This window comes from Trematomus bernacchii, unplaced genomic scaffold, assembly GCF_902827165.1.
Source record: "Trematomus bernacchii unplaced genomic scaffold, fTreBer1.1, whole genome shotgun sequence".
Taxonomy (NCBI): Eukaryota; Metazoa; Chordata; class Actinopteri; order Perciformes; family Nototheniidae; genus Trematomus; species Trematomus bernacchii.
In genome coordinates this window covers 1,844,876-1,865,621 of record NW_022988007.1, presented here as the reverse complement: position 1 = coordinate 1,865,621, position 20,746 = coordinate 1,844,876, and the positions used below count along the sequence as shown (strand labels likewise).

Below are 20,746 nucleotides of genomic sequence, written 5' to 3'. Positions count from 1 at the left end.
ATCTGTTCGCTCAAACTATGCAAGTAAAGGACTATAAAAGGTATATTTTTTTATATATTTGTTATCCAACAAACAATCATCCAAATGATATTTTATGTAATCTCTGAGTCTGAAGAAAGGACTTGAGCTAGTTTACCACAGACTGCTAACATGTATGATCTGTTTGCTATCTCTTTTGGTTCAGGATCATTTATATATAGCTCAACTTTTGTCTTGCCAGGCATTTCCTGTGAGTCTCACATGTGCAGTAGTGTTGATTCAAATTGTATGCACGATAGGAAAAACCTCTGACAAATGTCACAATAATCTCTGGGAATCGCCCTCCGCCCGCTACACCCACGAGGATAGCCCCCTCTTGCTTTCTATTGGATAAAAAACACGTTTTAAAAAAGTTCATTTCATTTTATTACAAGGGAATATTCACTTCATCTTTAACTGAACTTTGAATGTATTTTATTGCAGAATAACTGCAGCCTTGAAATCGTGTGCATTTGAATTTCATTAGCTGCTTCTCATGTTTATAGACAGAAGAGCACCAGCAACCAACAATGGTATGAGGGTGCTGATTTAAATAATAAGGTGTTCAAATGTGAGCCGATTGAATGTTTCACCACTAATGTTTTTTCATCCATTTCCCTCCTGGTACTCTATTTGATGTAGCATGAGGTGTGGAGGAAGTCAAAATGACTTCTAGTATGAAATGCCAAACCGCTCATGTGTCTCTAGTGTTGTGCTTGATCTAATGTTGTCATGGCAACCATGCCAGATAAAAGAAAGTAATGGCGGGAACAGATGACAGATAAACACAGACACCTCGTCTTAAAAAGCATCATCTCCGAGAGCTGCTTCAGGAATGAGATCAGTATTCTTTTTTATTGTACATTTACAAAACAACAATAGTACAAAAAGTCAGTCCACAGACATTTTTCTGTTTGTTTTCGACGGATTATATGCAAATGTTTTCTCACAACTGCAGCAAACAGTCCCTCAGACGCACAAGGTGAGGGGCGAGAGAGGAGCGGGGGGGGTACAATCAAACTTTTATAAAGCTTGTGTCTGCCGGTCGCTCTGCAGCAGAAGAAACCAAAGGAAACATAGAAAAGTTTGACATTCTTAGCGGACACATGGGTGCGGGGGTCCCGGCCTCCGGAAGCTGGCCCCGCTCGTTTTGGTTTTTCCATTCGCCCCTCTCTACAGCAAACACACTTTGTGCTTCATATGTTCTGTTGTTTTGCCATCACAACAAGAGAGTGCAACAGTAGTTTATGCTTTTCCCAAAGGTATACATTTTGACAAAAAGGTTGGCACATTCAAGAAGACATGAGCTTATTTATAATAACAGACTTTTTACATGTTTTTTCATCCTCATAAATACAATATACGTCTCTTTCCCTGTATCCAGAGCCCAGAAAACAGTACAGACAGGTACAGACAGGTATTTACAAATGAAGGGAGAGGAAAGAACTCAATTGCTCATAAATATTCGTTGTACTTGTAATGCCAAACATTTGAGCTTTCTTTCACACGGGGACTCAGAGTCTGGATCCTGCAACACTAAGCTGTCCTCGCTGTCTTCAGGGAGAGGTGGGGAGGCATCGAAGGTACACTGACACTCCCTGGGTCCTTATCTCATCTCCTGGGGAGAAAAAAGGAATATATCAACATTATTTCACATATTTCAGTTTATCTAATTGTGTAATGGATTGAAAAAAAGGCCCTGTTCTGCTTTTTGTGGTTTTCCCTTCCCTGTAGTGTTCTATAGGTTTCAGTGCATGTACTGTAATGGTCTGCAAAGACTAAAATCCCTGTTCCCTCCAGAGGGAGTTTCTACCAGATACTCCCCCCCCCCCGCCTGAAACGCCTCCATTGGACTCCTTGGTTTACTTCTGTAACATAATGACATCACTATGTAACACTTGCACTTCTATTGGCTAGCAAACACATTTTACGTGATAGGCTACAAGATACGTGATAGGGTGGGACATCAGTGGTTGACCAATCACAACAGAGTCGGCCAGCTAACAAATCAGAGCAGACTGGGCTCTGGTTTCAGACAGAGGGTGAAAAGAGGTGCTGCAGCACAGGCAGTATGAGAAGAATAAAGAGCTTTGTAAACATTAAAGCATGGAGACATGTCCCAGGAGAGACACTACATACTGATGTACACCTGAACATCAGCAGGAGAGGACTCTTTAAAGTAGAGACACTACATACTGATATACACCTGAACATCAGCAGGAGAGGACTCTTTAAAGTAGAGACACTACATACTGATATACACCTGAACATCAGCAGGAGAGGACTCTTTAAAGTAGAGACACTACATACTGATATACACCTGAACATCAGCAGGAGAGGACTCTTTAAAGTAGAGACACTACATACTAATATACACCTGAACATCAGCAGAAGAGGACTCTTTAAAGTAGAGACACTACATACTGATATACACCTGAACATCAGCAGGAGAGGACTCTTTAAAGTAGAGACACTACATACTAATATACACCTGAACATCAGCAGGAGAGGACTCTTTAAAGTAGAGACACTACATACTGATATACACCTGAACATCAGCAGGAGAGGACTCTTTAAAGTAGAGACACTACATACTGATATACACCTGAACATCAGCAGGAGAGGACACTTTAAAGTAGAGACACTACATACTGATATACACCTGAACATCAGCAGGAGAGGACTCTTTAAAGTAGAGACACTACATGCTGATATACACCTGAACATCAGCAGGAGAGGACTCTTTAAAGTAGAGACACTACATACTGATGTACACCTGAACATCAGCAGGAGAGGACTCTTTAAAGTAGAGACACTACATACTGATATACACCTGAACATCAGCAGGAGAGGACTCTTTAAAGTAGATACACTACATACTGATATACACCTGAACATCAGCAGGAGAGGACTCTTTAAAGTAGAGACACTACATACTGATATACACCTGAACATCAGCAGGAGAGGACTCTTTAAAGTACAGACACTACATACTGATATACACCTGAACATCAGCAGGAGAGGACTCTTTAAAGTAGAGACACTACATACTGATATACACCTGCACATCAACAGGAGAGGACTCTTTAAAGTAGAGACACTACATACTGATATACACCTGAACATCAGCAGGAGAGGACTCTTTAAAGTAGAGACACTACATACTGATATACACCTGAACATCAGCAGGAGATGACTCTTTAAAGTAGAGACACTACATACTGATATACACCTGAACATCAGCAGGAGAGGACTCTTTAAAGTAGAGACACTACATGCTGATATACACCTGAACATCAGCAGGAGAGGACTCTTTAAAGTAGAGACACTACATACTGATATACACCTGAACATCAGCAGGAGAGGACTCTTTAAAGTAGAGACACTACATGCTGATATACACCTGAACATCAGCAGGAGAGGACTCTTTAAAGTAGAGACACTACATGCTGATATACACCTGAACATCAGCAGGAGAGGACTCTTTAAAGTAGAGACACTACATACTGATATACACCTGCACATCAGCAGGAGAGGACTCTTTAAAGTAGAGACACTACATACTGATATACACCTGAACATCAGCAGGAGAGGACTCTTTAAAGTAGAGACACTACATGCTGATATACACCTGAACATCAGCAGGAGAGGACTCTTTAAAGTAGAGACACTACATGCTGATATACACCTGAACATCAGCAGGAGAGGACTCTTTAAAGTAGAGACACTACATACTGATATACACCTGAACATCAGCAGGAGAGGACTCTTTAAAGTAGAGACACTACATACTGATATACACCTGAACATCAGCAGGAGAGGACTCTTTAAAGTAGAGACACTACATACTGATATACACCTGAACATCAGCAGGAGAGGACTCTTTAAAGTACAGACACTACATACTGATATACACCTGAACATCAGCAGGAGAGGACTCTTTAAAGTAGAGACACTACATACTGATATACACCTGAACATCAGCAGGAGAGGACTCTTTAAAGTACAGACACTACATACTGATATACACCTGAACATCAGCAGGAGAGGACTCTTTAAAGTACAGACACTACATACTGATATACACCTGAACATCAGCAGGAGAGGACTCTTTAAAGTAGAGACACTACATACTGATATACACCTGAACATCAGCAGGAGAGGACTCTTTAAAGTACAGACACTACATACTGATATACACCTGAACATCAGCAGGAGAGGACTCTTTAAAGTACAGACACTACATACTGATATACACCTGAACATCAGCAGGAGAGGACTCTTTAAAGTACAGACACTACATACTGATATACACCTGAACATCAGCAGGAGAGGACTCTTTAAAGTACAGACACTACATACTGATATACACCTGAACATCAGCAGGAGAGGACTCTTTAAAGTAGAGACACTACATACTGATATACACCTGAACATCAGCAGGAGAGGACTCTTTAAAGTAGAGACACTACATACTGATATACACCTGAACATCAGCAGGAGAGGACTCTTTAAAGTAGAGACACTACATGCTGATATACACCTGAACATCAGCAGGAGAGGACTCTTTAAAGTAGAGACACTACATGCTGATATACACCTGAACATCAGCAGGAGAGGACTCTTTAAAGTAGAGACACTACATACTGATATACACCTGCACATCAGCAGGAGAGGACTCTTTAAAGTAGAGACACTACATACTGATATACACCTGAACATCAGCAGGAGAGGACTCTTTAAAGTAGAGACACTACATGCTGATATACACCTGAACATCAGCAGGAGAGGACTCTTTAAAGTAGAGACACTACATACTGATGTACACCTGAACATCAGCAGGAGAGGACTCTTTAAAGTAGAGACACTACATACTGATATACACCTGAACATCAGCAGGAGAGGACTCTTTAAAGTAGAGACACTACATACTGATATACACCTGAACATCAGCAGGAGAGGACTCTTTAAAGTAGAGACACTACATACTGATATACACCTGAACATCAGCAGGAGAGGACTCTTTAAAGTAGAGACACTACATACTAATATACACCTGAACATCAGCAGGAGAGGACTCTTTAAAGTAGAGACACTACATACTGATATACACCTGAACATCAGCAGGAGAGGACTCTTTAAAGTAGAGACACTACATACTAATATACACCTGAACATCAGCAGGAGAGGACTCTTTAAAGTAGAGACACTACATACTGATATACACCTGAACATCAGCAGGAGAGGACTCTTTAAAGTAGAGACACTACATACTGATATACACCTGAACATCAGCAGGAGAGGACTCTTTAAAGTAGAGACACTACATACTGATATACACCTGAACATCAGCACAATATGTCCTTTTTAAGAAAAAAAGTCTACAGATTGGAGCTACTGTAGTATTGAATCATGTTAAAATTATGAATTTGGTTGGATACCGTGTACGGAATGTTTATTGCACTGCTGCTTTCTCTTTGTATGAATTCAGAAGAGTCATCTTGACCTTGGTTTTATATTGCAAGTCAGTTTTGTAAGAATGAGTCAGATGGCTGTGTAGTCAGGGGTAAAGACATCAATCTATTCTCTGTCTGGGGCCTGTTCCTAATAATGATTTTTACATGTTTCTCAGAGCAGCACTTAAGAGCATGTCAATGCTGTTAAGCACTTTTTAACTTTGGCTTTCTTCCTGAGGATGCTGAACCATGTAATATAGTGCTGTATATTAAATATACATGACTCAATAAATGTGAATACTGCAAAGCACACAATGAAATGTTTTATACTTTGAATCATTCGCTGTGAACATACAGTTGTGCAGTTAACAGCCTGCAGCTCCTGCCTCATCATTAATGTAGCAGAGTCACTTTCAGGAGAGACACTTTGAGTGATCTAGCTGCTACACACAGAACTTACAAATCTAGCAGAGACTGCACGTTTCATGCATATGCTTCCATCTTTGGTGACTGTCATCCTTTCCTTATGTAAGCATATGCCAAACAACATCAATAAAAAGTCAAAAGAAGATTATGGAGACAGATAACGGGAAAGTGTCATTTCAGCCAGAAGAGAGGAATATATCCTCTGAGAAGAGGGAGAGGAGGACAGAAACAGGAAGTGCTGTGTGTGCTAGTTTAGTTTGATTTAGTTGAGAGGTAATGTTCTCTTCTCGGGTGTTTGTCTCCCTGAAAAAACAAGATGAACGACAGGAACACACCAAAGTTTCAAGAACAACTTCCCACCGCGAGAGTCTGTGAACGCACCATGTCCTGAGCTCTTTAAGTCCTATTCTAGTCTTCTCATTTAAACACTTGAATTATCAGAGAGGATCAGTGCTCATGATAAAGACTTCTGAACGACAGAGTTTGGGGACATTGTCCTCTTGAGTTGCCCAGGATCAGTCTCATCTGAAGCCACAGAGTCCAGATGTGACACGCTCTTTGTTCACATGTTGAGTCCTTGTGTGGAGCTGATGTAAAACACGAGAACAGCAACAACTGCCTGCCTATCCTCTTAGGGTCAAAGGTCAGAGATAGCAGTCAGCAGCCCCACAGGATGGGGGGGGGGGGGTAACCTGACACAGACTTCCTGTAGAAACACCCCAAACTTTATTGGAAAGCTTTCATGTCCCCGGCAAGGCGTGAAAAGGCCGGCGGGGGTCAGTGAGGGTCAGAGAGGGGCGTGAGGTGTTCCTTACCGCCCCACAGGGGGGGGGGACCTGAGAGGCACGAGATACAAGGGGGCTCAGTGTATGTGTTGAGAGAAAGTGAATGAGCACTTGTGTGTGTGTGTGTGTGTGTGTGTGTGTGTGTGTGTGTGTGTGTGTGTGTGTGTGTGTGTGTGTGTGTGTGTGTGTGTGTGTGTGTGTGTGTGTCACTTTTATGAGTTGCTTCGCTACATTCCTGTGTCAGATGTGTGTTGAGGTGAGGGGGCGCTGACCCTTGACCCCTCAGGTTACAGCCCTGACAGACAGCATGAAAGCTGCAAAGTCCGCTCCTCATGAACACTGAATGACATTATCTCTCAAATTAAATGATAATGGATCACTTACTACTTGTTTGATTGAACTTATCTTATCTTATCTAAAATGATTTTACCTTATCTAAAAAGCAGTCCAGTCGGACAATTAACGTTTGAACTGTTTCTTAACAGCAGCATAGGGCATGAGATGTAGTATACTACCAGCCCCTGCAGTCGATGTATCCTGGGGCAAGACATTTATTCCAGAGTTGCTCTCCATGGCATGGACAGACTGGATAAAGCACTATACTAATACAGTCCATTTACCATATGATAGCTTGAGTTTGGTGCTTAGGCTCCGGCTTCATCAGATGTTTTGCATAGAACATTCAGGAGAGATGATGAAATAAATGTTTCCCGGATCCTACAGGTGGATGCAGGTAAAGCAGAGGGATGGATTGTGAATCCTTTATTAAAGTAATAGTGTTGAAAGGGGGACACAGAGGGGATAACTTGGGCAAATGGTCGCAGGTTGGATTCTAACCTGAGCGCCAGCTCTACCAACAACATCAGTGGCAAGGAAATGTATGTGAACCCTTGGCAAGGTTCACATCAGCAGATGCTTCTTGTGTATAGCAAACTCAAAATATCTGAGTGATTATTATAGGTAAAAATAGCTGGAACAACACTTCTAACCTTGTTTCACTGATTAAAACAACGCTTGCTAACTCAACACGTTTTTGTGAAAGTCTAGGGGTTCACATACTTTTTCAAAGCTACACTGTGAATGTTTGAACAATGTTTCAATATGGACAAGAACAAAACAATCATTTGTGTGCTATAAATTAAACCTGATTGTGTTTGTTGATTATTGCAACATAGGTTAAGATCAGACCATATTGTAGAACACATTTATACATAAATGCAGGTTGTTCCAAAGGGTTCACTCACTTGTTCTTCCCAGTGTACAGCATATGCCTAGTAATGGCACATTTTGCAGCTTAAAAAGGAGAGTGTGTTTGGCTGGTGGTAAACAAAATTGTAGCTCCAGTTGACTTCCTGGTCTACCTTGCTGACCTTGCTGTATTTGTGGCAAGTTCCTAACTCTATGGTTATAAATCCATAACATTTGGTTTAAAGTGGTTAACACATCTTTAACTCTCTCTCAGCTACCTGCGTCTCCCCACAGTAATGTTGAGTCACTGTGTGTAAGCGTTGCCTCAGCAGCATGAAACCCCCGGGGAGCGTTCCATTCGGCTGGCACAGCTTGTTCTGCAGTGAAAACACCAGCGCGTCGCCAGGGAGCCTGCGGGGGGGCATTTATGGAGCGCTCCCCCCGCGCAGCGCGGCCTCAGAAGTGCACTCCAGAGGGAGGAGGTGGGCGTGCACGCTGAACATTGTTTCTGACTGTTAAGCATACTCTGAGTAGACTTATGAGCCTGGGAGCATGTTGGTGTGTGAGTGTGTGTGAGTGTGTGAGTGTGTGTGAGTGTGTGTGGGCAACAAGGGAATGTAAAAGCTCTTTCATACGCCTGCACAATAATACTATGTGTGTTTTATGGAGCACAAGTAATGGTATGTAGATAAAACTAAACCACATGCACCTCTCCATGGCAGGAACAGTCTTTGTTCCGTCCTCATGAATATCTTAAAGCATCAATTATTAAAACAACTTGAGATGAAAAGAGAACATTTTTCCCCGCATGAGTCCGCAGTGGAATTATAGAATGCTTAGTAGTGCTGTATGTTACCTCGGTGTATTTCCTGGCTGAGGGGGGCCCTCTGGAGCCCGTGGAGCCTCTGGACGAGGAGCTTCCTGTGGTCGAGCAGTTACTGGACATCTGGCTCCTGGAGAGGTGGAGAGCCTTACTGCTGTAGGGCAGCAGGTCCTCATCTGGGGGGGGGGGCAGGACAGAGAGGACATGTGGTTAACTGTGAAGGCATTCTTTATTTCTCTATGTCTTTTTTTGTTCTGTGGTTTTGAGTTTGTTGTCTTGAGTATAGGTCTTTGTATAATGTATCATTTTAAAACAGTCAGTACAGAAGCATCATGTTGCAGGATGGTTTAGAAAGGCTTGTGTTGTCATGTCATTGTATAGCTGCATTTTATACACTTGACAAATCCTTAAGAAAATGTTTTGTTGTACTTCCTTTGTGGTATTTTTTTGTATATTTATAATGTTTTTGTAAACATTTGTTTGAACTTGTTTATTTTATGCATTGTTAAATGCAGCCCTGGCAAGTAACGTTTAATGGCATTTTATATTTTGGCCTCAGCTATCCAGACCTTTTGGAATATGCACAGAATTAAACAACGGAAAAAGAAGCAACATTTTTTTTGTTTTTTGTCTGTTTTCATAAGGTCCTCTTATATATGCCTCTTTCCGAAAACCTAATTAGTTTACTGTGTTTGTAAAGTATACCCACTATTGTACACCAAAGTAAGTTCCATGTGTAAACCTATTGTCAATTAACGTGACTCTGATTCGGACCCTGAAATGTATGATCTGACAATAAGTCATGTACACACGTCCATGTGTCCCATTTTCATTACTGTGGGACACTTGAAGAGTACTTCAGCAGTAGGGCATGAGAGCGTGTACACAGCTTATTTTCAAGTGTTATCTTTTTATCCCATTTCTGATTTAAACAAGGAGTGTAATATTCCAGGAGGATCATGAGCTCTGTGTGCTGGGTTAGCCTCTGCCAGCCTGAACTGAGTGGAACCCTTTGTCTTACTTTGGATGTGTCTGTGAGCCGAGCCCTTCCTCTGGCTGCTGTACTCGCTCCTCTCCAGGGAGGACAAGGCCACGTTCACTGCGTTGCTGGCCTCCATGCTCCCCTGCAGACCCTGCAACCTCTCCCCCCCTGGGGGTGGCTCTGGAGGTGGGGGAAGGTCTAAACAAAAGGAAAAACATGCTTAATTTAGAGTCAGCTTCCTGTGGCATAATTACTTTTTATTCATAAGAAATAAAAGCACTTTGTTTTTGATTTCTGTTTCTCTCTGTATAATTGAGTACGAAGCAGAGAGTAGCAGTGATGTTTGCAGTACGAGGTATATTTAAATGAACACAGACTTTCTGCTGGCTTCTGATGTGGCATGTGCTGTTTAATTAGTTTAATGGTTACCGGATGTTCTCTCTTGCAGTACATCTGCATATTGTGAGGACTTCTGATGTGTTACGTCAGTATTATCCTGAACGCTGTTTGTTCAATAACTCAGACTATCGCTCCTGATATTCTTCCGTTTCTCACCCATCTCATCAACACTTCTCTATCTTCTGGTCACTTTCCAAACAGTCTCAAGGAGGCTAGAGTAAACCCTCTCCTAAAGGCACGGACACACCAGGCCGATTATCGGCGTCGGTGGGCGTCAGGCCGACGATGAGCGTTGACACGCCCTACTCAGATTGGTGTGTCCCGCACCGTCGGGTCTTTTCAGCCGTACCGACGCCTTTTCGGCCAAAAACCCACCGATTCAACATGTTGGCAGTCGGCCAAAGGCAGTCGGCAAAATAAATCACTCTGATTGGCTGTTCAGCTAGCGAATCAGTGCATGAGAAGCGAAACGGAAGTGAGGAACCCAAACAAACTATTAAGAAGGCAAATCTGAGATTTCATTTAACTCCAGCTCTCGACACAGGTTCGGGAAAGCCCCATGAGGTTTTCGTTGCAGAGTGAAAATGGAACGCACACGCTATTTGTTGTTTGTTTATATCACGCAGTCTGTTCTTCTTCTCTCGGTGTATCACGCAGTCTGTCTTCCGGTTGTTGCCTCTTTTGAATGACGAATACACACTACCGCCGCCTGCTGGTAAGGAGAGTTATTGCCACTCACGCATGCGCAGTTCGTACGTGCTACTTGGCCGTCGGCTGAAGTCTTTGCGGTGTGTTCCAGTGCGACACATGGCCAAGACGCAGAGATGCGAGGCGACGCAACAGTCGGGGTCCGTCTGTGTGAGTTCTTTGTTGTCAGATTGGTGTGTCCGGGCCTTAAAGAAACCCACTCTCAACCCGTCTGATGTTATAAACTACAGGCCTGTCTCTCTCCTCCCGTTCCTGTCTAAAACACTTGAACGCGCTGTCTTTAAATAACTCTCCTGTTATCTCCATCAGAACAAACTTGATCCGCTCCAGTCTGGTTTCAAGGCAGGTCACTCCACAGAAACTGCTCTCCTTGCTGTCTCTGAGGAACTGCACACGGCTAAAGCAGCCTCCCTCTCCTCTGTCATCATCCTTTTGGACCTGTCTGCTGCATTGGACAAGGTGAACCATCAGATCCTCCTTCGCACTCTCCAAGAACTTGGAGTTTCAGGCTCTGCACTTTCCCTCCTCACCTCATACCTCAAAGACCGTACCTACAGGGTAACTTGGAGAGGGTCCGAGTCCGACCCTTGTCAATTATCTACAGGGGTCCCTCAGGGCTCTGTCCTCGGTCCCCTCCTCTTCTCTCTGTACACAAACTCGCTCAGATCTGTCATTAGCCCGCATGGTTTTTCATACCACTGCTACGCTGACGACACTCAATTAATTCTGTCCTTTCCCCGCTCAGAGACCCAGGTCGTTGCACGCATCTCTGCTTGTCTAGCAGACATCTCTCAGTGGATGTCTGCTCACCACCTCAAGCTCAACCTTGACAAGACTGAACTGCTTTTTCTTCCGGGAAAAGATTGTCCCACTCTTGACCTAACAATCAACATCGGCCCCTCTGTTGTTTCCCCGACTCAGACTGCAAGGAATCAGAATGCAGCAGCTCGTCTGGTCTTCAACCTTCCTAAATGTTCCCACACCACACCGCTCCTCCGCTCCCTCACTGGCTTCCAGTAACTGCTAGAATCCACTTCAAGACACTGGTACTAGCGTACCATGCTGTGAATGGATCTGGCCCTTCCTACATCCAGGACATGGTTAAACTGTACACCCCAGCACGTGCACTCCGCTCTGCATCAGCCAAACGGCTCGCTGCACCCGCACTGCGAGGGGGACCCAAGTTCCCATCAGCAAAAACACGTGGGTTTGCTATCCTGGCTCCAACATGGTGGAATGAGCTCCCCATTGACATCAGGACAGCAGAAAGCTTACACATCTTCTGGTGCAGACTGAAAACTCATCTCTTTCGACTCTACTTCGAGCAATACAATTACTAACAAAGCACTTATAGACTAATAAAGGACTGGTTTATCTAAAGCTAGTTGAGTAGCACTTGAAATGTTTTGGCTCTATCAAACCTGATGTACTTATATGATTCTGTTTTCTTCAAGTTTATATCTTCTTGGTCAAATGCACTTATTGTAAGTTGCTTTGGATAAAAGCGTCAGCTAAATGCAATGTAATGTAATGTAATGTAACTCTTACTATATTAGAGACAACAGAGATGTAGCTGGTATTGTTCCTCTCACTGGAGAGAAGACATTTAAACCCAGACCCAAGCCCACTCACCTCCTTGCGCATCTCTTCTGTAAGCTGAACTCTTGGACACCTTTTTCTTCACTCTGGATTTTTGGTTGGGGGGAGTGCACGTTTCTGCTGGGGAGGAGCGACTGTGCACTGTATGAGGAGAGGGGAGATCAATTAGAGTTTATTATACATATACAGACATGAGGGATTGATGTATTCACTGCATACTCCATATTCTATAACAACCCTGTTGTGCAATATTATTATGTGCAGTATATATATATACTGCTTCGGAATTGTTATTAGTATTACTGGCTGCTGTCCCTTAGTCAAACAATTCAACTTCTGCAATAAATCTGTAAATAATTGTGCAATATATACTTCCACGTTTAATACTATCACTTTGCTGCCATCACACTATTTAATACATGCTAAACTATATTTTGAAATACTGTCACTGGTACTGGATGTGTTTTTTTTTTAATTGTTATTTATGTTATTTCAATTTTTATCTTTATGCATGCTTCTTAATTAATATTAAACCATTTTTGGCTCTTTATTTTTGCTGTAACAATGTAAATGTACGCTCTGTGAGACGAATACAGGTTTTTGATTCACAGGGTGAAAGAGTACATGCATGTTCAGCTTTTATTATCTTGTTTTCTGATGTGTGTGTTTTTCCAGGCTTGTCTCCTTACCCGGTGTAGTGCTGCCGCTGTCTGGGTCTGGGTTGAGCGTGGGCCCCTGGCTGTGGGGGCCGAGGGGGGCAGGGCTCTGGCACTGCAGCGTGCCAGCCTCCGATGAGCCGTGATGCTGCTGGTCGGAGAGGCTGGGGATGGAGGGGGGGGGCAGAGGGCTGGGGGCCTGAGGAACTGGCACCGGACCGCAGGCCAACCTTCTGCTGTGGAGGAGAGGCAGCGTGAGAGGAGAGGAGACCCAGAACCAGAACCATCTCTGGGTCAGACAGAGCAGGGGTATAGACACTGTGTGCTTTTCATCCCGTTTGGTTCCCTGTTTCTGTTATGGTTTTACTCAGCACGTCGTAGTTAGGGATTCATTAGTTAGTCGTTTATAGGTTAGTGTCAAGTGTTTTTTGTATATGTATTGTTAACATTTGGCCAAAGGATTTAATATTTGGCTTACAATGGAAAATGACCACTATGGTTAAACATAAAACAAATAAATAAATTACACTAGTTTTTCCTGAATATGAGAACATGATTGTGCAGCTACAGTGCAGCTACAGCGCAGCCACAGCGCAGCCACAGCGCAGCCACAGCGCAGCCACAGCGCAGCCACAGTGTAGCGACAGTGCAGCTACAGTGTAGCTACACTGTAGCTGCACTGTAGCTACGCTGTAGCTACAGTGCAGCTACAGCACAGCTACAGTGCAGCTACAGCGCAGCTACAGCGTAGCTACAGTGCAGCTACAGCGCAGCTACAGTGTAGCTACAGCGCAGCTACAGCACAGCTACAGTGCAGCTACAGCGCAGCTACAGCGCAGCTACAGCGCAGCTACAGCGTAGCCACAGTGCAGCTACAGTGCAGCTACAGTGTACACATGCATTATTGAAATGAGAATATGGAACCTAGCATTTGAAAATAATAAATAGCAGTGTTAATAAAACAGCAGCCACTTTGAAACATAACCCTACTGCTCAAACCGATCAAGGGTGTATTGGCGAGTTAAATTAAGCCATAAAATTAAGAATTGTATGGTTTGTGAGTTTAATTATTCATTTATAACAGTAATATTGGGTTTTTAATTTTAATTTTAAGGGGAATACACTTACTTTAAATGTTTAATATATGTAAAAATAGAACAAAATAGGACAGGGCGAGCTGTAAATTCATGGATAATCTACTGTAATGGAATTATTTCTCCATGTCTACAGGTTGATCTGAACCTCACAAGAACTATATTCATGTGTTGCATCTCAATGACCATTACACTGAACACCACGGTACTGTATAGCCAATGAGTTTTGAAGAGTTCAGGGTCATGAGTGACTTTGGATTTCTACGTCAACACATGGTTGGCGAGCCTCCTCACATACCGTGACAGCTGCTGGTCTGCTTGGCTGAGGCGTGGGGGGTCATGGGGGCCCCGGGGCTCCTCGTGAGGCGAAGGGGTGAGCGTGGCGGTGGACTGGTGACTGTAGGAGGTGGCTGGAGAGGAGGCGGTGTTCCTGTGTAGGGGGGAGGGTCCGTCCTCGCAGCCCTCCATCAGATAGGTCCTCTCTGGGAGGGGGGGGCACCACTCTTCATCCGACCTACAGCCACAGAGAGGAGTGTTACTGCTGGATGATAGTCAGACAGTGTTCTCAGAAAAACAAAGTCTCATTTGACAATCCTAACCCGCTCTGAGGCGATCAAACATTAACTCTGTTCTCTCAGCCTCCGCTCAGTTAGGGGGTCTTGCCGTTGGCTAAACCTCAGGGGGCTCAGCTCTTACTCGGGGGGGGATTCTGCTCTGAGCTACAGGACAATATGTGTGCTCTGAGGCTGCAGAGAGGGAATGGAAAGAGGAACACAGCAAATTGTGTTTCAGAGGTGGGGAAAACAGTTTAATCACTAACGCTATTGACCCAGGCCCAGGTAATTGAGTTGTTACAGCCAGAGGCAGCGGGGGGGGGGGGGTCGATACCTAATGTGCCTGTTATAGGTGACAGTGAGTGTAAAAGATGGTGCAGCAGTGTAATACTAATTTATAAAGATGTGTGAAGGGAAGCTGACTCACCCTATGTCCATGTCCTCGTGCTCCGGGGGCTGATCGTCCGGCTCACACTGTTCCAGCTCTCCGATGGGGGGGGGCGGGGGCAACGCCTCCATCCAGGTCAGAGACGGGGTCTTCACAGCCTTACCCATCGCCTTCTGTTTGGGCTTACCTATAACACAGAGACACACAGTGAGTCATATGAAGAGGAAACGTTGTCATGGTGACGTCACTGTAGAAATATGTCTAAGCTCATTCAGACAAAGAGTGAGAGCAAGAGTCTTTGTGCAATGAAGACAGGACTCAGAGAGACTCGGGGAGAGCAGGAACTTTGATGGCAAACACTGATGGTTTATTATGGAGTTACGTCCGGAGGATTGACAAAGACATCCGCTGTGCCACGAGTTGACACAGCGGATGCCAAACCAATTCTGAAGATCTTTCTCCAGACCCATGTATTTAGCTAGTTCTGAGAGAAGAATCAACATTGTGCATAACAAGATACAACCGTAACACGTCTATCAGCTGACGCCAACAGGCAGGAACAGGGAGACAAAACCCAGAGAGCACAGCACCCAAGGTTGCAGGTGCCTGTGCTCAGTGAGGGCAGAACAAACTGATCAAATGGGTCAAAGTTATGGGCCTAGGAGAATATTTCCCCAACATTCATGGTGTGTCAAAAAATATATAGTATCCCACATAGATAATATTAAGCAAGGAGGCGAAGCTAGTCCGTCTTAATAAAGCAGGGGTGCGTTGGCAGGATGTGGTCCTCACCAGTGCAGCGGTCCGGCTGGGCATACTGGGCCCCAGAGGGCCCGGGCTGGGGGATCCAGTGTCCCTCCTCCTGCTGCTCGCTGCTGTGGGACCCCTGGGTGTGGGTGGGGCAAGGCGTGATGGAGGTGGAGGCGTAGGGGGTGGGGGAGGTGTGCTGGGCGTAGGTGAAGCCGTGCATCTCCTCGTTGGTGGCGTCGATGGTGCTGTAGATCGGGCCCTCAGTGGAGCCCCCCATGCTGTACTTCTCCGTCTGGTTCAGGTAGTTGGAGATACCCGCTTCTGCAGGGGGGGGGGGGGGGGGGGGGGGGGGTACATTAGGCACAGAGTTCTTTAATAACTCTACTTATCACCATACTCAAAACTACTTTAACTTATGAAAAGCTGCCGCAACAGCTACTCAATTTATAACAATATACAATTATATGATATTTGTATTTCTTTATAAAGAGGTCAAGGCAGCAGTTGTTATTCATCAGAATCAGAATTATTATTAATAAAGTATAATAATACAGGGGGAAACGTTTTTTTGTGACAGTAGTTCCCTCTACTGAAAATATACATCAAATATAATGTATTATATAATATAAGTAGCAATAATGTGCAATATAATATCATATAAGATATATAAACAAAATAATTAAAGTAAAATGTCCAATAAAAGATAAAGAGTCAAGTGCCAAAAAGTTCAAAATATGTCAAAGCTTGAAAACAAAAAAGGTTATTTTATTCTGAAATGCATTTTGTAGCTCTATTGTCCTTGGAATGTGTCTGTTTTTTCATATATCTTAACTATTTTAATTATTTAGACTGATGTTATTATTGTTTTGGGACCATTTAGTATCTAGGGTTGGATTCGTCTTAGAATATTGTATTAGTGTTAGATGTTTTTTTCTAGATATGTTAGTAATATATATTTTGAATAGGTTTTGCTTAGTGTCTGAGTCCCTATGCTACAGCTCTGGACAGCTTATAAGTGTGTCCCAGTTCACATATCCATTATGTCTCATGACTCTAGTTGTATTTTTAAATGTTCTGTTAATACATGAATTGAATTGAACACAGGCATGTACTAAATAGTTTGTTCCTACCGTTGTAGTATCTCTCGGCGGTGTCGTGGTTGGCGGTGCAGCAGGTGACAGGTTCCTTCCCGCTGTGCACCAGGTTGGTGGTGGGCCAGGAGTCGGCCAGCCACGGGTAGTTTCCCATGCTCCCCCCCAGAACCCCCGGCCTGCAGAGGAGACTTCTGTTAGTGTGGGGGTCACAGTACAACAGTCACTGACAGTGAGAAACATCTACAATATCAGTCCAGTCTAGTTACTACTGTGAATTCAAAGAGAATACAGAGAGATAGCAGGATATAAATGGACTGTAGGATGTTATTCAATTACCTTCCATTGAGTCCTGCTCCCTCTACATGAGGAAAACCCACTGCAGGAGACAGAGAGGAAGAGAGTGATGAGAAGCAGCTTGGTGGCCTCCTTTGCTTACAGTGTGTGTTATTGTTACGCAACACAATGCTTATTCTCAAGATCAGCTGTTCCCACTATCACAGAAATGTGCAAACATGCATTCCAATTTAAATGTTTATTTTCCCTTTTAAAAAAAAGAAATATAATGACTTCGCCTTAAAAGAATAAAAACACTGAAAAAACTGAAAAGATTACTTTAATTAAATGTATTATGTTAGTTGAAAGCAATATAAATAAGTTGAACCTTATATATCTTTTTCAAAGTTAATATTATTGGGTTCAATTAACCTAATACAGTTCAATCTGTTGACATAATACATTTAATTAGAGTCCACATGACAGTGTTTTCAGTGTATGAAAAGCTTTGGGCTGCGATCTGAATGCTTCCACAATAAGACACCACTGTGTCCTCCACCATGTGGGCCCTGACCTGCGGGGGTGTAGTTGAAGGAGGCGGTGTAGTGGCTCAGCTCCTTCCTCTTCTTGCGGCGGCAGTAGATCCAGACGCTGAAGCCCATGAGGATGACCCAGCAGGCCCCCCCGATGCCCGCGATGAAGGCCGGCTGCTTCACCACGTCGGTGATCTGCTCCGCCAGACTCACGCTGCTCTCCTCGCTGCCGTCGCTTGGGCCCCCCCCGCCTGGAGCAGAGGGCGCTTCAGCTGGCAGCTCTGGGGGAAGAAACGAGACGACAAATCAGATCAACTAAACTAAGGGGAACTACAGATCATTACATCATTTTCTTTGTTGATCTGTAGTGCTTTAATGTCTTTTAACCAAACCAATAAAAACCTAGTGCATAAAGTTAAACATCAATCAAACCCTATTGTATATGATTGAGCCTAGAGCCGTAGAGACATGATTTAATATGATACGAACAAGAGAGTCTAAGGTACTTGGGCACAGAAACTAAATGCAAACTTCAACATTAATAACATTTAGCAGCTTTACGATTTACTTTATTGATGATCTTTATGTAGAGTGTTAGCATGTTAAAATATGATGTTGTTGGGAAAATACTGAATGTTCCTTCTATATCAGAGTAGCACATGATAACAGAGGCCCTACGTAGCTGTGTACGTAGCCGGATGTATGACCACATGGATGACGCTCATGAGACACTGTGTTGAAGTTATGATAGCTATGCTCCTCAGATTGGCATGATGACACAGCCCCTAGAGAGATAGATGACGTCATGTGTATTGCTTACGCAGGCCTTAGCTAATCTGAACTAATGTCAGAATACTGCTTTGAACCGGTATTCTGGGAACTATTTGTCCCACGCAGCCCTGTGTGTGATGACTACTTCCATTCTTGCAAGGATAATAAATACATGTATCCTGATATTGAAGATCAAGCCGGTGACGAGTGATATTTTTCGAACAGATGTGAATCTCTTTTATTCTGCATAGATGTGCTAATAAAGGATAGGATAATAAACAAGAAGGTTTAGCATTGTTCATGACTATAACATAGACTCATATTTTTTACAATCAAAAATGATATTACAGGCTGCTCCTTCAATACTTTTATATTTCTGCTTATTTTTTTCTAATAATAATAATAATACATTTTATTGATATAGTGCCTTTAAAATGTATGCAAAGACACTTGACAGATACATATCAAAATTCATACATAATAAAACAACACACCTAAAATAAAATAAAATATTGCTATTTTTTGTATTTATACCATGGCTATGTCTTTATCTGATTTTATTAAAGTATAATTGCCTCTTTAATTAAAATGTTAGACTACTGTTTTTATTTTTGTCTTTTATCTGCTCTGTCCCTTTGCTGTAACAATGTACATTCCCCGCTGTGGGGAAAATGAAATGATTTCTGCTTCCGAAACCCTCAGGATTCATCCTCTGGGGAGATTGATTGTGTGTACAGAATGTCATGACAATCCCTCCGATAGTTGTTGAGATATGAAACTGTTATTCCTGCAGCTGTTGGTGTGGTGGACTCACTGATGAGCACGGACAGTGGCTGGCTGCGGGCCCCCACCCCGGCGCTGGTCACCGCCGCCACCTCCAGCTGGTAGAGCACGCCGGGCACCAGGCCCCTCAGCGCCGTGGACAGAGTGTCCCCGTCCACCGTCCGGTTGATGTAGTACCGCGTCTGGTTGTCTCCGCCGCTGCCCACACACCAAACCTGAGGGACACAGGGAGATGGCCGGGATTTATTTCTTCTGCTCAATTCTCTTTTAAATGTATTAGTGTATGAACTCAAGCTGAAAGTGTATTTGCATTTATTTCCTGATGAAATCACTAACAATGCTGCAATATTTCATCAGTGTGCTCTAGGGCTGTACCCGAATATCCGTTTGTTGGAGTACTATTCAGGTTTCAATTTCGTTATTCGGATATTCGGTTTTTTTGGAAGCCGCGCTGCACTGCGGCTTCCAAATTGAATTTATTGAAAACTCCAATATCAACGTAAGAGCTTGTGCCTCTTCGGGGGGTGCTAACACTTAACAATAAACGTTATCGTTTACTTTCTCCGTCTTCATAATGTAGATATGACTTTTTCTCCGTTAAAGGTGGGGTAGGTAAGTTTGAGAAACCAGCTCGAGTGCGCTAGAATTTGAAAATACACAACCGGAGAAAATCTGCCACTTCCTTATAGAGCCCCTCCTCCAACACACACGAACGCGCACATGACCAATGAGGGCACGAGATAAGTTTGTGCACAGATGGAAGGCTGACAGGCAGGTAGGCCATCCAGTTATTTTAGCCGGGCCGGCTAAAATGATTGGTCGTGCTTTTTACAGTACTACAGCTTCCACAGATGAAATTCTTTTATGGATTTTTAGTCAAAGCACTTAAGATATTCATTGCTATCGGGATGTTAAGAGCATTCCATGGAATATAACAAAAAGTGTATCTCGAGCCGGTTTCTCAAACTTACCTACCCTACCTTTAATCTCCGTCACGTTGTTTCCATAGCAACAACAACTTCCTTTCAACAGCGCTAACTCTCCTTAAAAATAAAAGCATGTCCATACAAAATAGGAAGCCAAGCCAAATTACACTTAAGACATAATACAACTGCAACGAAAGTAACAAACACAATGCAATATCCTTTTCAATTTCAAAGAACACAAATTGGGTTATATACATTAACAAATAACTATAAAACAACAATACTGTATAATAACTAAATGAATGCCGTGAATAAACCGAAATACACGTGTTGTAGCGGTTTGCTGCTGATTACTACGCACCCCCCAACACACAGAACACATTTAGGTGTTTATTTTAAGTGAGCATTATAAAATGTGTTATTTGCACATTTTCAAATACAACTTCAGAAGACTTAAAACGATTATTGTCTTTCACTGAACTTTCATAGTAATGTCTATTAGTTAATGTTAAACTATTCATCTGGCATCCTTTTAACTTG

General features: G+C 43.2%; 1 protein-coding gene across 5 annotated transcripts in view; it reads right to left on the bottom strand.

Moving 5' to 3' along the window:
- Positions 1–854: 854 nt before the first annotated feature.
- The window catches only part of robo3 (roundabout, axon guidance receptor, homolog 3 (Drosophila)), a 107,295-nt gene continuing 87,403 nt past the window's right edge, over positions 855–20,746 (bottom strand). For 2 of the 5 annotated variants that reach the window (XM_034117347.1, XM_034117349.1), the window contains 12 exons: positions 19,312–19,495; positions 17,768–18,007; positions 17,257–17,296; positions 16,957–17,111; positions 15,869–16,147; positions 15,116–15,263; positions 14,433–14,648; positions 13,074–13,276; positions 12,418–12,525; positions 9,718–9,876; positions 8,730–8,872; positions 855–1,636 (listed from right to left, as the gene is read on the bottom strand). In XM_034117347.1, the coding sequence (XP_033973238.1) occupies positions 1,625–1,636; positions 8,730–8,872; positions 9,718–9,876; positions 12,418–12,525; positions 13,074–13,276; positions 14,433–14,648; positions 15,116–15,263; positions 15,869–16,147; positions 16,957–17,111; positions 17,257–17,296; positions 17,768–18,007; positions 19,312–19,495 (1,887 nt within the window). In that variant the 3' untranslated portion in view covers positions 855–1,624. The remainder of the gene's footprint in view (positions 1,637–8,729; positions 8,873–9,717; positions 9,877–12,417; positions 12,526–13,073; positions 13,277–14,432; positions 14,649–15,115; positions 15,264–15,868; positions 16,148–16,956; positions 17,112–17,256; positions 17,297–17,767; positions 18,008–19,311; positions 19,496–20,746) is intronic. The other 3 variants (XM_034117350.1, XM_034117351.1, XM_034117348.1) reach the window with 2 other exon arrangements.